The following is a 17342-nucleotide window of genomic DNA, read 5'->3' on the forward strand; positions in this document are numbered from 1 at the left end:
ATTCAATATTAGAATTCTGATTGAACAGGCTTTGCTCTTGCTTTTTAATTTTCAGTGCATCATATATATAATTTTAAATTAGACTAGGCGAGAGGCCTCTGACAGGTGGTCAGTCGTGCCATGCCTCCTCATGTGTTTGGTCTGCCATTTCAAGTCTGGCCTTATGTCTCATGGTGGACATAGCGCCTCATGTTTGGCCTACCCGAAGGGGTTTGTCTGCTTCATAGTTGTGTAATAAACTGTCACCTTAGGTTCTCTTTCTCTCTGAAGAGGTAATTTTGCATATGTATGTAAGGAGAATGTTACCCCTTGGTTCCTTACATCTAAAGGAATTGAGAATGAAGTGATTACCGTAGCTACATTGACACAACAATGTCATGTGAGAGCCAATGCAATCATTTCTGAAATGACATTGGAACTGGAGGAGAGTACAGGAGGTGAGTACAGGCTGTTTGTTGGTTTCATTTTCTTTTTTTTTTCTTTTTTTTTTTTTTATATGTGGGGGAATATAACAATTCAGAAGCGATTGTCTGAATCGTTGATAATCCCTTTGGTACCAAACTTTTAGGCTGCTGTCACACTAGCAGTATTTGGTCAGTATTTTACATCAGTATTTGTAAACCAAAACCAGGAGTGGAACAATTAGAGGAAACGTATTATAGAAACATATGCACTACTTCTGTATTTATCACCCACTCCTGGTTTTGGCTTACAAATACTGATGTAAAATACTGACCAAATACTGCTAGTGTGATGGCAGCCTTATAGTTTTTGTTTTGCTACTCTTGCACTGCTAAAAACACAGAAAGGATACCTACCCATTTCATTCTCAATCATGAAAGTGTAACCACAACCTCAGAAGAGACCTCTGGGGGCCAGGTCCTTTGGCCCCCCACAGTAATCATTAAAATTACTTTTACCCAGTTCAGGAAGCAGAAATTCTCCGCTCATGCATAATCGTGAACTTGACACTTTATTGGCTCGTAAATTTAATCTTTCATACAGTAGTTTGGTTTCTTTTTTTGGGGGGGTTTCATCTATGATCGCTTAGTTCAGGAGAACTATAGGAATAGTTATGACAAGTGCCACATTACAGCTGCATAAAAATGTCCTTCACCTGTAGGCAAAGTAAGAATATCGCATCTCTGTATTGCTTAACATCTTGTCAGGTGACACTTTGATGACTTGCGTGATTTATTCCTTTGAGTAAAAGCCTATATACAAATGTCTACACTCCACGATGAGCACCTGACTCTACCCATCTCGTGAGTTAAGTCTCGTGATTTTACAGCAATGATCATTATGTTCACGTAAACCAATGACATCCTTGTGTGCATGATCTGATGTAGTTTTATTTTTTTCCTTTTTCCGCTCTATGGAAAAGTTAATCTTTTCTATGATTTTATGGGCTAAAAGTTGTAAAATTTTATCGTTTAAGAGTCTTCTGGCTTCCCGCTTTTGGATAATGCTTAAAAGAAAGTTTGTGTCATAAAGTATTTTGTTGCTTTCAAAAGGGAAGAGCAGATCTGATGTAAACCACGTTTACCTTAAAATACAAAGATAAAATGTGTTACCTGTAGCAAGAGAATGATCGTAGGTTCATGTTTATTCTACAGTGCTTTACAGATCTCATCACTGTCCAATTGGGGTTCCCTATCAGTATTTGGTGTGTGAGGAGAAACTGGAGGACATTACCCAAGCTAAGCAGACTCTTTACAGATGTAACTTAAGGCCCCTTCACATTAAGCGACGCTGCAGCGATACCGACAACGATCCGGATCGCTGCAGCGTCGCTGTTTGGTCGCTGGAGAGCTGTCACACAGACCGCTCTCCAGCGACCAACGATGCCGGTAACCAGGGTAAACATCGGGTAACTAAGCGCAGGGCCGCGCTTAGTAACCCGATGTTTACCCTGGTTACCATGCTAAAAGTAAAAAAAAACAAACACTAGATACTTACCTACCGCTGTCTGTCCTCCAGCGCTGCGCTCTGCTTCTCTGCACTCCTCCTGTACTGGCTGTGAGCCGGAAAGCAGAGCGGTGACGTCACCGCTCTGCTTTCCGGCTCACAGCCAGTACAGGAGGAGTGCAGAGCACAGCGCGGAAGACAGACGGCTGTAGGTAAGTATCTAGTGTTTGTTTTTTTTTTACTTTTAGCATGGTAACCAGGGTAAACATCGGGTTACTAAGCGCGGCCCTGCGCTTAGTTACCCGATGTTTACCCTGGTTACCAGTGAAGACATCGCTGGATCGGTGTCACACACGCCGATCCAGCGATGTCAGCAGGAGTCCAGCGACGAAATAAAGTTCTGGACTTTATTCAGCGACCAACGATCTCCCAGCAGGGGCCTGATCGTTGGTCGCTGTCACACATAACGATTTCATTAACGATATCGTTGCTACGTCACAAATAGCAACGATATCGTTAACAAAATCGTTATGTGTGAAGGTACCTTTAGGGTACCGTCACACTATAACATTTCGATCGCTACGACGGTACGATTCGTGACGTTCCAGCGATATCGTTACGATATCGCTGTGTCTGACACGCAGCAGCGATCAGGGATCCTGCTGAGAATCGTACGTCGTAGCAGATCGTTTAGAACTTTCTTTCATCGCTGGATCTCCCGCTGTCATCGCTAGATCGGTGTGTGTGACACCGATCTAGCGATCTAGCGATGCGATCCAGCGATGCGTTCGCTTGTAACCAGGGTAAACATCGGGCAACTAAGCGCAGGACCGCGCTTAGTTACCCGATGTTTACCCTGGTTACAAGCGTTAAACTAAAAAAAAACAAACAGCACATACTTACATTCTGGTGTCCGTCAGGTCCCTTGCCGTCTGCTTCCCGCACTGTGACTGCCGGCCGTAAATTGAAAGCAGAGCACAGCGGCTGTGCTTTCACTTTCACTTTACGGCCGGCAGTCACAGTGCGGGAAGCAGAGACGGCAAGGGACGTGATGGACACCAGATGTAAGTATGTGCTGTTTGTTTTTTTTTTTTTTTAGTTTAACGCTTGTAACCAGGGTAAACATCGGGTAACTAAGCGCGGTCCTGCGCTTAGTTACCCGATGTTTACCCTAGTTACCCAGGGACCTCGGCATCGTTGGTCGCTGGAGAGCTGTCTGTGTGACAGCTCCCCAGCGACCACACTACGATTTACCTACGATCACGGCCAGGTCATATCGCTGGTCGTGATCGTAGGTAAATCGTATAGTGTGACGGTACCCTTAGAGATGTCCTTATCCAGTGAGCCACTTAATACCATTCTTTACATGGCAGTAAAATCTGGCTGAATTAGTCTTGTATCAGAAATAGAAAATTACAGGAGGAAACAGACATTGCGTCTTTCAAAAGATAAAACCGATTTCTATGTGCAGCACGTGTGTGGTTGTTACTTGGAACATAGCTTCAGGATTAGTCACGTTAGATTTTTACACAAGAGCTGTTGCATTTTTCAGGACTATTCCATAGACTGGCACGGTTAGTACGCTATCATTATTAACTCTGCATTTGCTCCCAAAATAAAAAATAGCTAAAAACCGCACAAATGGATGGGAAGCATAATGCCATGTAAAAGATGACATATTTTCAAAAGGGTTTGTCACACAAAGTACTTTTTAATCATTTGTTCTTGGATGTAATAAGTTCCACAATTGTATGTATATACAGACGGCATGGCTGTGGCTTGCAGCAGCTGCTTTCTGTGAGGCAAGACCGTTCCCAGCCCGTTATAGCATAACCGAGTGTTTCTGCCACGTCTCCACTCTCCTGAGTTCATTGTAAATTGTGTGTGATGTAGAACCTTCGGGGACCACTGAGATCATGTCACTTACTTGATTTATTATGAGGTCAGAGGAAAGTCTGTGGCAGAAACACTCACCTATGTGATACTTTATGTGAGGTAAAACACTACCTTACAGGTTTTATCTGTGATCCCCTGCTGTTCCATTGTTTGCTTCCTTCCCTGCCCAGGAGATGTGGTATGATCAGACCATGTTCCTGCACGGTCAGACACAGCCAGTAGACAGCAGGGGCACATTTATAAGATTCTCAGCTCAGGAACATTTTTAGAACACATTAAAGGTACCGTCACACTTAGCGACGCTGCAGCGATACCGACAACGATCCGGATCGCTGCAGCGTCGCTGGAGAGCTGTCACACAGACCGCTCTCCAGCGACCAACGATGCCGGTAACCAGGGTAAACATCGGGTAACTAAGCGCAGGGCCGCGCTTAGTAACCCGATGTTTACCCTGGTTACCATCCTAAAAGTAAAAAAAACAAACACTACATACTTACCTACAGCCGTCTGTCCTCCAGCGCTGTGCTCTGCACTCCTCCTGTACTGTCTGTGTGAGCACAGCGGCCGGAAAGCAGAGCGGTGACGTCACTGCTCTGCTTTCCGGCTGACCGACGCTCACAGCCAGTACAGGAGGAGTGTAGAGCACAGCGCTGGAGGACAGACAGCTGTAGGTAAGTATGTAGTGTTTGTTTTTTTTACTTTTAAGATGGTAACCAGGGTAAACATCGGGTTACTAAGCGCGGCCCTGCGCTTAGTTACCCGATGTTTACACTGGTTACCAGTGAAGACATCGCTGAATCGGTGTCACACACGCCGATTCAGCGATGTCTGCGGGGAGTCCAGCGACCAAATAAAGTTCTGGACTTTCTTCTCCGACCAGCGACAGCACAGCAGGGGCCTGATCGCTGCTGCCTGTCACACTGGACGATATCGCTAGCGAGGACGCTGCAACGTCACGGATCGCTAGCGATATCGTCTAGTGTGACGGTACCTTTAGTTGTGGAAATTATTAGTCAAAGATCTATTGACTAAAATGTGCTTTTATTGTTTTACGTTTGTGTTTTTATTTTATTTTCTCCAGCATACAAACCACATCATAGCTGCAATTTGACCAGCATTGAAATGTCATGGTGCTTTAGTAATCTCTCGCTATGTCCTTGTATTCATCCCATCCCAAGGGTCAGGCTTTTCTAGAATATCCTATTGATATGACATCAATGTTTGTTATGAGATCGCCTCCTTTGCGCCTTAGCATTTTTTTATAGGGTGTCCATTTTATGACCTGTTCTACATTGACAACTGTGATGAAAACCATTGTTTAACTTGGTACCTGACAATATGAGCAATTTTGGAAACTGTTTGGTAAAAGCACATTCCCAACAAAGTGTGTGTAATTCCAACTGAAGGGAAGCCTTAAAGTGTTAAATCTCTGTACAAGCTCCAATTTGTAAGGAGTGGGGATATTGTGCCCATACTGTACCCCTATGTCTGATTTCATACAGAGGGTTTTAGATTTGGTTAATGAGTAAATATACAAGCTGTGTAACACACCAGAGCCGTCATATTAAACTTTAAATACCTACAGATATAGAAATACTTTGTGTTCCAAAGAGGTTTATGTGAAAATTAGTCCAAATTCCATATTTTATGGTAAGCTTTCAAGGGAACTTGACAGCCGATATGTGCTGCCCGCTCCACAGGTGGAATGTATTGGGCACTAGCGGTACGATTTTAGCCATGTATGACGGAAATGCTGCAGCGTTTCATAGTTGGAGTATAATATACTTTGAAAGCTGCTGGGATCAAGCCGCACGGGAGACTAGTCCGAAGGGCAGGTCATGGGTGGCTTCTTCCTGCTCGGTTCCCTTGAGTGACACATCTCTGTGCTGCATCTCTGTGAGCAGCTGCTGGGGACAGTACATTTTGACTAGCCTCCCGTGCAGCTCTGTGTTTGGCGGCTGTTAAAGTACAGGTGCTTCTCACAAAATTAGAATATCAAAAAAGTTCATTTTTCCATTCTTCAATACAAAAAGTGAAACTCTTATTATATAATCATTACAAACAGTGATATATTTCAAGTGTTTATTTTTTTTTTATGTTGATGATTATGGCTTACAGCCAATAAAAACCCAAGTCATTTTCTCAGTAAATTAGAATAAAACCCAAGTCATTTTCTCAGTAAATTAGAATAAATAAAAACACCTGCAAAGGCTTCCTAAGCGTTTAAAAAGGTCCCTTGTCTGTTTCAGTATTCTCCACAGTAATGGGGAAGACTGCTGACTTGACAGATGTCCAGAAGGCAGTGATTGACACACTCCACAAGAAGGGTAAACTACAAAAGGTCATTGCTAAAGAAGCTGGCTGTTCAGAGTTCTGTATCCAAGCATATTAAAGGAAAGTTGAGTGGAAGGAAAGTGTGGTGGGGAAAAAAAAGGCGTGCAAGCAACTGGAATAACCTCAGTCTTGAAAGGATTAAGAAAAGGCCATTCAGAAATTTGGGCGAGATTCACAAGGACTGGACTGCTGCTGGAGTAATTGATGCAAGAGCCACCACACACAGATGTAGCCCATGTCCTGGATACAAGTGTCTCATTCCTTGTGTCAAGCCACTCATGACCAATAGACAATGCCAGATGCTGGTCCAAGGTGGTGTTTACAGATGAAAGATTTTAAAGATTCATGTGCGTGCCTGCAAGGGGCATGTAGTGACTGAGGGGAGCATGTGTGTGGCAGCAGGGGGGCATATAGTGACCGGGGGGCATATTCATGATGGGGGGGGGGGGGGGGAGTGCAGGCACATGCAATATGCACTGCTCCCCTTGTCAAGCAACTCAGTGCGGTTTCAGCACCGAGGTGATGGACAGCGGGTGCAGTGAATATTACATGAGGCTAATGAGCGGGCCGCACAGGATCTCCTGTCTCTGTAGCCAGCCCCCTGACACCACTCCAGAGTCGCGCCCCCCTCCTCTACAGCACAGCACACAGACTCGGATTATAAGACTCACCCCCCACTTTCCCCAAAAATTTGGGGGAACAAAAGTGCGTATTATAATCCAAAAAAAGTGGTAAATTTTGCATTGTATTTGGAAATCAAGGTCCCACAGTCTGGAGACCTTGCTGCTTGAGGTCTAGTGTGAAGTTTCCACAATCGGTGATGGTTTGGGGAGCACTTCATGCTTCCTTCTGCCGACAAGCTTTTTGGAGATGGAAATTTCATTCTCCAGCAGAACTTGGCACCTATCCACACTGCCAAAAGTACCAATTCCTGGGTTAAAAACAACAATATCACTGAGCTTGATTGGCCAGCAAACTCTTCTGACCTTAACACCATAGAGAATCTATGGGATATTGTTAAGAGGAAGATGAGACATCAGACCCAACAATGCTGAAGGCTGCTATTGTGACGCCCAGGAGACCGGGATACCCAGCACCGGACCAATGGAGTCTGTCTCTTGAGGGGGATGTCACGGGTGGCTTGACCCGGTGCTGTGGCCTCAGGCAATGCACAGTGTAAGGGGTATCATGAGGGGACAGGCACTTACTTGATCAGCAGCAGGTTCTCCCAGCGGTGACGATCTCGATCCTGGATAGATGGCTATTGTCCAAATGAAAGACTGAGGCACTGAAACGTTTAACCAGTTTACTTTAACATAAAAGGATTTACAACCAGTCCTGTCACCGGAGTCTGTATGGGAACTCTAAGTTACTTTGACCCTGCCGGGGTCTTCGCCTCTTATTGTGCGCAATTTCTGTATGGCCCTGCTGCTGTATGTGAACTGGCTGCCGGCCCAATCTGTCCCCTCCGGGTCCTGGTTCGACGGGCAACCCGAGTCCTTTTATCGGTTTACCCCCTCTGGGAGTACCGCTGAACTCTGTGTCTGTTGCTGCATCCGACCCTAGTGAAGCTGATATCACCTCACGTTTTTCCGGTTGCTGTATTATATATAATGAATACAGCCACGGATCCGGTATCCGTCTTTGCGCCTGTTCTGGGTAGTGATTAATGCTACCCGGTTCTCACAATGTCCTTTTTCTCTATCCCTCTTCTCCTCAGGCCGGTGATTTAGGTCTGGTAACAGTCACAGGGCTGTTAGAGATTCAACTGTATGACCTCTCACTATCAGCTCCTTGGCCCAACTGCCATTTCTTCTCTCAGACCAGAATGGATCAAGGGGAGTCTCTGGAGCTCCCCCTTCTGGCCGGAGGTGGTAGTGCAGTCTTGCTATTTTAGTATTTGTACTTACTGTCAGTAACTATTTTTGTGGCAAATACCCCTAGGGGTGCCACACTATCAAAGCAATCTGGGCTTCCATAACACCTCAGCAGTGGCACAGGCTGATCACCTCCATACCACACCGCATTCATGCAAAAGGAGCCCCTACCAAGTATTGAGTGCATTTTCTGAATGTACATTTCAGTAGGCCAACATTTCGGGCTTTAAAATCCTTTTTCAAGTTGGTGTTATAAAGTATTCGAATTTACTGAAACAGGCGTGAAACGCGCGTCGGTGTTGTTTGGAGACACAGCACGCCACGGCGGCAACTTATTCTTAAGCATTTGGAGTCAGGTAATGTGTTTTTCAGGGGCCTTTTGACCTCTTCCTCTTATGTTCATCATCTGACATGTATGCCGTGGACTGTGAAACGGCGATTTGCACCTTTCATGAGACGTCTTTACATTGTGAAAGTCAGCATGTGGGACTTGCCATTATGCTGTTAGTTTGAGCGCGCACGCTTATATTTAGCATGGTGAATAATTGGCTATAGGTGATCATAAGCCTATGGTTATTTTGTGGTATATATGACCTGTATACTACCCTGGAAAACATGTGCAATAATATTGGAGTAGGAAGAAGGGGAGGATGTTTAACCCATGAGCATGATATGAATACATATATCCATATGCATTAGCTGGCCCATTCATTATTTATATCTGGTTGTAGGCACTTTTTTAATTCCTGTTTTTTATGTATTTCTAATAAGTTTTATTTTATTCTTAAAAACAAAGACACTTGTTTGACTTTATATAGTTTAATGACTATCTGGTCAGTATGTTGAAATAATTTACTGAGATGACTTTTGGGTTTTCATTGGCTGTAAGCCATAATCATCAACATTAACAGAAACAAACACTTGAAATCACTCTGTAATGACTCTATATAAGAATTTCACTTTTTGTATTGAAGAACTGAAATAAACTTTTTGATGATATTCTAATTTAGTTAGAAGCATCTGTAAGTCTTTGTGAAATTCTGCAGCGTGTCGGAGGCAAACGTACATGGCTGAGATCATACAGCCGGTGTGATATATGATTTCAGGCATGTACCTGCTATCAGTCCTTTTGTAATATTTAACCCCTTTCTGACCTCGGACGGGATAGTACGTCCGAGGTCAGATCCCCTGCTTTGATGCAGGGCTCCGCGGTGAGCCCGCATCAAAGCCGGGACATGTCAGCTGTTTTGAACAGCTGACATGTGCCCGCAATAGGTGCGGGCAGAATCGCGATCTGCCCGCACCTATTAACTAGTTAAATGCCGCTGTCAATCGCAGACAGCGGCATTTAACTACCGCATCCGGCCGGGCGGCCGGAAATGACGTCATCGCCGATCCCCGTCACATGATCGGGGGTCGGCGATGCGTCTCCATTGTAACCATAGAGGTCCTTGAGACCTCTATGGTTACTGATGACCGGTGGCTGTGAGCGCCACCCTGTGGTCGGCGCTCACAGCACACCTCCATTTCTGCTACATAGCAGCGATCAGCAGATCGCTGCTATGTAGCAGAGCCGATCGCGTTGTGCCTGCTTCTAGCCTCCCATGGAGGCTATTGAAGCATGGCAAAAGTAAAAAAAAAAAAGTAAAAAAAAATGTGAAAAAAATATAAAAGTTTAAATCACCCCCCTTTCGCCCCAATCAAAATAAATCAATAAAAAAAATAAAATCTACACATATTTGGTATCGCCGCGCTCAGAATCGCCCGATCTATCAATTAAAAAAAAGCATTAACCTTATCGCTAAACGGCGTAGCAAGAAAAAAAATTCGAAACGCCAGAATTACGTTTTTTAGGTCGCCGCGACATTGCATTAAAATGCAATAACGGGCGATCAAAAGAACGTATCTGCACCAAAATGCTATCATTAAAAACGTCATCTCGGCACGCAAAAAATAAGCCCTCAACCGACCCCAGATCACGAAAAATGGAGACGCTACGAGTATCGGAAAATGGCGCAATTTTTTTTTTTTTTTTTTTTTTTTTTTTTTTTAGCAAAGTTTGGAATTTTTTTTCACCACTTAGATAAAAAATAACCTAGTGATGTTAGGTGTCTATGAACTCGTACTGACCTGGAGAATCATAATGTCAAAAACAAGTGTGGGATTGCACTTTTTTTGCAATTTCACCGCACTTGGAATTTTTTTCCCGTTTTCTAGTACACGACATCCTAAAACCAATGATGTCGTTCAAAAGTACAACTCGTCCCGCAAAAAATAAGCCCTCACATGGCCAAATTCACGGAAAAATAAAAAAGTTATGGCTCTGGGAAGGAGGGGAGTGAAAAACGAACACGGAAAAATGAAAAATCCCATGGTCATGAAGGGGTTAACTGGCATGAAGGAAATAATCACCTCCAATTTTTTTTTTTTCTTTTTTATATATGAACTATTCGACTTGCATGTAGTAAATGACATGACCTTTTTATACTCCTTTTTAATTCATACATTCAGAGTGAAATAGATTTTCTTTTATCATGGCATTAATTGGGAAACTCTTAATACCCTTGATTTTTAGCTTCACCACAAACCACATAAAAGATTTGTCAAAGAAGGCAAGGTTCCCACAACTCTCCCCTCCCCCTTAACTTGAGGCACAAGTTTTTACTGCTCATTGCAGTAGTATTTCTACAACATGATGCAATTCTGTGCTGTATGGGGTTGGTTGAGTTTTTACAGGATAGGAATGCAGGGGCAGGGATTTTTTTTTTAATTGTATATTTTATGATACCAAACAAACATGACGTGAACATATTGTGTTGTCAGGAGACCCAAATCTTTTTATGAATAGTGGTGGTCCTGAAGGTAGTTGTGGTCATTTTTACCCGGAGTCTAGATCCTTTATTATTTCGGATAATTATAAACTGAACTAGATGGTGGCCCGAGTCTAACGCATCGGGTATTCTAGAATATGTATGTATGTATATAGCACAGCCCACGCAGTATATAGCACAGCCCACGCAGTATATAGCACAGCCCACGCAAAATTATTAAATATAATATATATATATATATATATATATATATATATATATATATATATATATATATATATATATATATAGTGTTAGTTCAGTTTTACATTTCAATGTGTTTATCTGGTGTGAATATAGTTATGTAAAATTTAACTAGAATCCTGTTTTTCTTCTTTGTACTTCTGTATGACTGTCAATTTATCATATGGAGGGGCATCATTATAATTCTGTGTGTATATATTTTTAGACCATGTGTTCTATCCTCGTGTGATGTCCCAATTACTAGGTTACACTATGCGGACTATTTTCCCCGTCTGTAGCCGTGTAAGATGCACCGGTGTCCTGGTTTTATTGTAATTCTGTACTGGACACTCTCTTCTAGCAGAGCCTCTGTCATGCTCCTCTATGCGGTGTACATGCTGCCCTACACTGGTGCCAGATGCATTTTTGTCAGGTGATTAGTGAACACGTGAGCTTGTAAGAAGAAGAAAAATGTGTAATGAGTCATTCTGCTTGGGACTTCCTCTTCTGTCACCTGTCTTGGATATAGCAGGCAGACTTCAGTGTGTAGGTAGAAGCATTTCCAAGTGGACAGGTGTGCAGAAGGTAAGCGCTGCTGCTCTTTCCTCCAGTCACTTGTTCAGGTGTACAGGCTGCACGCTCGATCTACACCTTTTTCTAAGGTGTCTTTTGGATGAATAGAGAAATGGTATAGACATGATTAAGAGATCAAAGTATATCTGAGAACATCTTTTTATACATTGTATCCATCTCCTGTGTCACAAATGTCTATACATTGCTACCTTAAGACTTAATTTGGATAAGTTGAATACTTGAGCAAGAGAAAAAAATGAGATGTGTATTTAATTTACCGTATTTTCAAAGGGGTGATTTTTTTTTTTTTTTCTTTTTTACATTGGGTTCTCAATGTCAGTTGGTAATTTTGCAATAAATTGATCATCCATATGTGAAATAAAAACCTCTGAAATGCCATGATTTGTTCTGTAAGTGCACTGTTCTGTGCTTAGAAGTCCAGTTCTCCATGCTGCTAATGTAGAGCAATCTTAATAGGCTTTCACCAGCACCCGGTGGGTACTTTCAGTGGTCCTGTTTTGTGCTGCAGTTAGCTTTCATGATATTGGAGGTTACTGTGCGTATACTGTCCTTTATAGAACCTGGTTAATGTATGTATTCCTGTGCATTAGAATTACCGTAGTTTTTTTTTTTTTTTATGTATTTAGAAGGATCTTGTCAGCAGGTTGGATTTTGCCCAGCTATTTTACATTTTGTAGGTGCTCAGTTTGGGAGCCATTGAGAAATAATGTAACACCCCATCCTACTTTTTATGCCAGCGTTGGCCATTTTGATGTCTTGCAGAGTGGTTTCACAAGCTGTATCCTTGTCTTATCTTAGCCATGTAAGGTGCTGTCTTTGCTAAACCTTTTTTTCTTTATTTCATTTTTAGTATATTAAGTCTTCTAATGCCATTTTTCTTTAAGCTCTGAAACGGAGAATGGGTCCGATGACAATAAGGTGGCTAAGCCATATGCAAGTCCTCAAATCGTGATAAGTGATGCTGACGTCATTGAAAATCGGCAAAAATTACCTCTATCAAGGTAAATTCCTCTTCCCTAATATTCTGAAGGAATTATACAAATCTAATGATGTATATACAGTATGTGTATACGGTACTTGTTCCAGGTATTAAGGAAATGTAAACTTGTGTTGTGACAGATATTATTGCACGTAATCTAAAAATCCTTCTTTTTTTTTTTTTTTTTTTTTTTTTCTTCAATATTTTTAATTTTACGCTGATTTTAATGCAACAATGACTTCATTATATAGCATTGGCTGTATTCAAATGCTATTTTTCCATTTACTGCAGATAACAGCTGTATAGGTAGATGAACACTTTGCCTTTTGGATCTGCAGATATGTACAGTTGTCTTGTGAGCTTCCTTCAGAAGTAAGCATGATGCCACACATTTACAATCCCATATTGCACCCGAACCCTGAAGGTTGTATAATCGTTTTACACAACATGATGTATTTTTCTTGATTTTATTTGATCTATGAAATGCACTGACAGTATATAGAGCAACTTTAATGGAGAAGTATAACAAAGCGTTTCGCTATGGCCATATTATTCTCTCCGGAGAGATTGAAATTGCCACTGGGCATATGGAAGTCTAATTTCTACATAGATCCTCAGAAGTAGAGAAGTTCAACTTCCCGGTACCTAAAATAGCTATTTTTTTTTTAATTTTTAGTGCAAAGGCAGGAACAGGGTTAGAAATGAATAATGCACGGCCTATGGATATTTCACCTTTCTCATGTTACTCCTCACCCATTGTCATTTTTATGAACCAGTGAGTGTGGCAACATTGTCTTTACTTGAAGACTCTCACAGTGTTTAAAGGAAGTCTACATACATTAACCCTGCTGATAAGCATAATTCCAGCCTTGTCACTTACTAGGTTGTGTACTATTGTTGCAATAAAATCAGTGTATTATCAGCAGGAGATTATCATTACATGACTGGTGTCTCGTGCCTAATAGTCAACAGCTCTGTGTAACTCCACCTCCAGCACTGATTAAGGGCTTTGTGCCAATATAAGGTGTATAAAGAAAGTTGCCAATCAGTGGTGTGGGGGGCAGGGTTATACAGGGTTCAACATTCTGAGCACTGCTAGATCTGCAGCAGAAGAAATGTGATGGTATCACAGTGACACCAAGCTGACCAGCAAGTGATAAATCGTTAGAACCAAGGTCTCTGCCCATATATCATTACATTGCAAAACCCAGATGAGATTCCTTTATATGCTGATCACCATGGGTTTAAGTTAGTGATCACAAGAGCCTATGTGACGCCCCAGGGTCCTGGTTGTCACAGTGGCATTGCTTTCCTCACGGGGAGAGTGTTGTCACGCTTGGAAGCGATGGAAGATTCCTCTTAACAGGTAATTAGCACATACAACACCGTTCTGACTCCACAGAAGGAGGAGCTCTACACCCGTCTTCAGGGGAGCTGCTCTCTGGTCGGGAGGAGGAGTTAGTTGCTAGGCAGTTGGGAAGATTTTAGTCAGTTGATGCCAGACAGCAGACGGGAGCAGTCTGAGGCAGAAGGGCGGGTGAGGGGCCGTACAGCCTGAGGTGCTGTAGCCCCTAGATAGCGAGATAGCTAAAGGCTGTTCTTTCTTCTGTAACGTGCTGGAGAGCGAAGAACACGTGTGACAACAGCGGAGAATAGCTGAGACTGGGCTACATACAACATTGAGCGCAGACACTGGTAGCCGGAAGACTGAGGCTTTTGTGGGACTCTAAGACACAGCAGAAACCGGCAGCACAGCTGGATTATAAATCACCTGTTCACCCTAACACCCAGGAGACACATGATGGAGACCCTGTAAAAAGGCTCGAGTCACCGGTCATACGGGATTGTGTCCCACTTCAATAAAGGACAGGGATAACTGAGAGGACCTTGCTAAGAAGCCATAGGCAGTAAGGGACAATAACACAGCACTAGAAGGAAGGCTTTTAACTCCACCTGATAAAGCTGGACTCTGAACTCACTTCCAAGCCGGCAGGACCCTGCCTGTACCTGTGATCTGGTGCCCTAGACTGTGGCTGCCTGCTACCATCGGTAAACCAGGTAAAAAGACTGCACAACTGCGTCCTTCGTTCTTTACTGCACCACTCGCCATCCACCATCTATTCACCGGGAGCCCTGGGGACTTACTACATCTGTGGGAAGTTATACCATCTGGCTGCCATAACATCACCCCAGAGGACCCCCTATAAGCAGCGTTGGTCATCCCTGACCAAATACCACAGGTGGCGTCACAAATTTTCTTTATTTAAAAAACAAAACAAAAGCCCTTTAAAGACCGTCCCTTTAACATGGGTGCCCAGGGCCACGGACCGGGTCGCTGCAGCCGTGACACATCCCTTTTAACTAACAGACCCGGAATAGAGTACCCCACGACCCTGACGGGCGTTTCACCTATGTACAGATGTAACTTTTAGAATGAGTAGTGCCATTTTTTTTGTTTTTAACTTTAGTAATTTAATTTTTATATATGGCTTTGTTTTGTTTGTTTTATTTTTTTGCTTGTCTATCAAAACAAGTATAATAAACTAGAGGCTGTAACTAAAACCAGTAAATCCTGCCTTACAGCATGAGGGTTCTGTTACATTTATCTCAAAAGGCTTTATATAGGTGAAGTTTACAAAATCCTGCCAAGTTCAGGTTCCCGCTTCCTTAAAAAGCCGGCTGCACCTTTCTGCTCCGAGGATGTTACTCTGATCTTGACCCGTCCTGGATTCTTTCAGCACACATCATCCATCCAGAAGTATAACTGAAGAGCCGCACATCTTCTAAAATTAATGGTCCTAAAGTTTAGAAGTCTTTTCTCATTTAGGTCCATCAGTAATGATAGTTAAACTGATTGTATGTGATGGTTGTGTGTGTATAGGTATAATATAAATATGGATAGATGTGCATGTTACAGGTAGATAGATCAGAGATTGGGTCATCATTTAATACAAAACTTTGTGATATCATGGAGTTTTGTATGCTTATCTGTAGAATTGCATGGAAATTGTGAATTTAACATTTGTAGTTATGCATCCTCTGGGACCCATGGCAATGTTGCTTTCAGATATGCAAAATACAATTGTTTCATGGTAAAAAAGATGCAGCTCTGACATTTAACTATTGCTTCGACCTATAACATCCAAACATTTCTTATGATTTGTGATACAGTGGTTAAGAAAATCAGATTTACTTTGAATCAAGTGCCTAAATATCAGTCTTGTGTAAGAAATATTAAATGCATTGGCAACTTTTATTTAATTTTTTTTTCCTCTTGCAGGTCAAAGACAGACGAGTCCTCCTTATCCCTTGACATGAAGAATGACATGATGAAGCTTGAAAGGAAAAAATCTACGAGTCAGGTAAGATTTGTCAGTCTTCATGAAGGGTCTTTAATGTGAATAGGTTTTAGAAGTCCTTTTCACATATTGTGTATAGCGGTCTCTAAAAGCTTGGTGTAGAATACATTAACCCCCACCCCTTATTGTAAGACTGTGTGTACACGTTGCAGATTTTTCGCGTTTTTTCCGCATTTTTTTCACTATAAAAACGCGAAAAACGCATAAATTATGCATCCCATTATTTAGAATGCATTCCGCAATTTTTGTGCACATGATGCGTTTTTTCCTGCGGAAAAAACGCATTTCGGTAAACGCAGCATGTTCATTAATTTTGCGGATTTTTTGCGGATTTCCCACTATATTGTTGCATTGGAAAAATCCGCAAAAAAACGCATGCGGATTTCTTGCAGAAAAATGTCCTGTTTTTGCTCAGGAAATTTCTGCAAGAAATCCTGAACGTGTGCACATAGCCTTAGCCATTACTCCCAAAAGATTGCATGCCTTACCCTGTACATAATGGAGGTGGAAGGAATTTTGTGCATAAATGTTTCATAAGCCTCATTACTATGCAAACCGTGTGTATATATGTATATATGTGTGTGTATATGTATATGTGTATATATATATATATATATATATATATTATTATTATTATTATTATTATTATTATTATTATTATTATTATTATTATTATTATTATTATTATTATTATTATTATTATTTATTTTTTTTTTTCATTCATTGATCAGAAGTTAATAAATACACTAATAAGTATATTGTGTTACTTTGGGTCTTTTTATGAATTGTCATTTGTTGTCATTATTGTGTTTTTGTTTAAAATATGGACTATATTTTATCCACTTAATTTTTTTTTTTTCTCCTTAGCTTTCAAAGACCAATGCACAATTTCATAAACTGTTCAAGGATGTACCGAAGGATGAGATGTTAAAAGAAAGTAAGTATGAAGCTAACATAAGTGTGGCATTGTTTGTACTATCTTGAAACAAAAAATAATAATAAAATCCTTGAGCTGCAGCACATGCATACCTGTTGGCCGACAACAATTTCACCCAACTTCCCTGTGCACATGAATTGCTGACTTGGCTGAGCCATCATGTGTTCTTGGTAAAAAGTGAGGAGAAGGCCTCTGCCAGACAGGTGAGTGAGGTGTGTAAAACCAAACTGCTCAGCCTGTACTCCCCCCAACGTGTCAGGGAGGAATCGGGAAGCCCCACACAGAGTAGATTGTCTGCTCCTATTGGAAGGATCAACCAGCTTTCCCACGGGTTGGCGATACACACTGACTTCAAATACGCAATTCTCTGAAAAAATGTGACAAAAACCTCTCTGCAGCTTGCTG

General features: G+C 41.9%; 1 protein-coding gene across 8 annotated transcripts in view; it reads left to right on the forward strand.

Annotated features, from left to right (window-relative positions):
* GRAMD2B (GRAM domain containing 2B) overlaps positions 1-17342 on the forward strand; it is a 259861-nt gene that overhangs the window by 221681 nt on the left and 20838 nt on the right. For 3 of the 8 annotated variants that reach the window (XM_069753770.1, XM_069753817.1, XM_069753762.1), the window contains exons 2-4: positions 12547-12663; positions 15922-16003; positions 16868-16937. In XM_069753770.1, coding sequence (XP_069609871.1) covers positions 12547-12663; positions 15922-16003; positions 16868-16937 — 269 coding nt within the window. Of the gene's footprint in view, positions 1-11586; positions 11654-12546; positions 12664-12932; positions 13014-14163; positions 14700-15921; positions 16004-16867; positions 16938-17342 lie in introns of those variants that run through there. The other 5 variants (XM_069753798.1, XM_069753779.1, XM_069753788.1 and 2 more) reach the window with 4 other exon arrangements.

This window comes from Ranitomeya imitator, chromosome 1, assembly GCF_032444005.1.
Source record: "Ranitomeya imitator isolate aRanImi1 chromosome 1, aRanImi1.pri, whole genome shotgun sequence".
Classification (NCBI taxonomy): domain Eukaryota; kingdom Metazoa; phylum Chordata; class Amphibia; order Anura; family Dendrobatidae; genus Ranitomeya; species Ranitomeya imitator.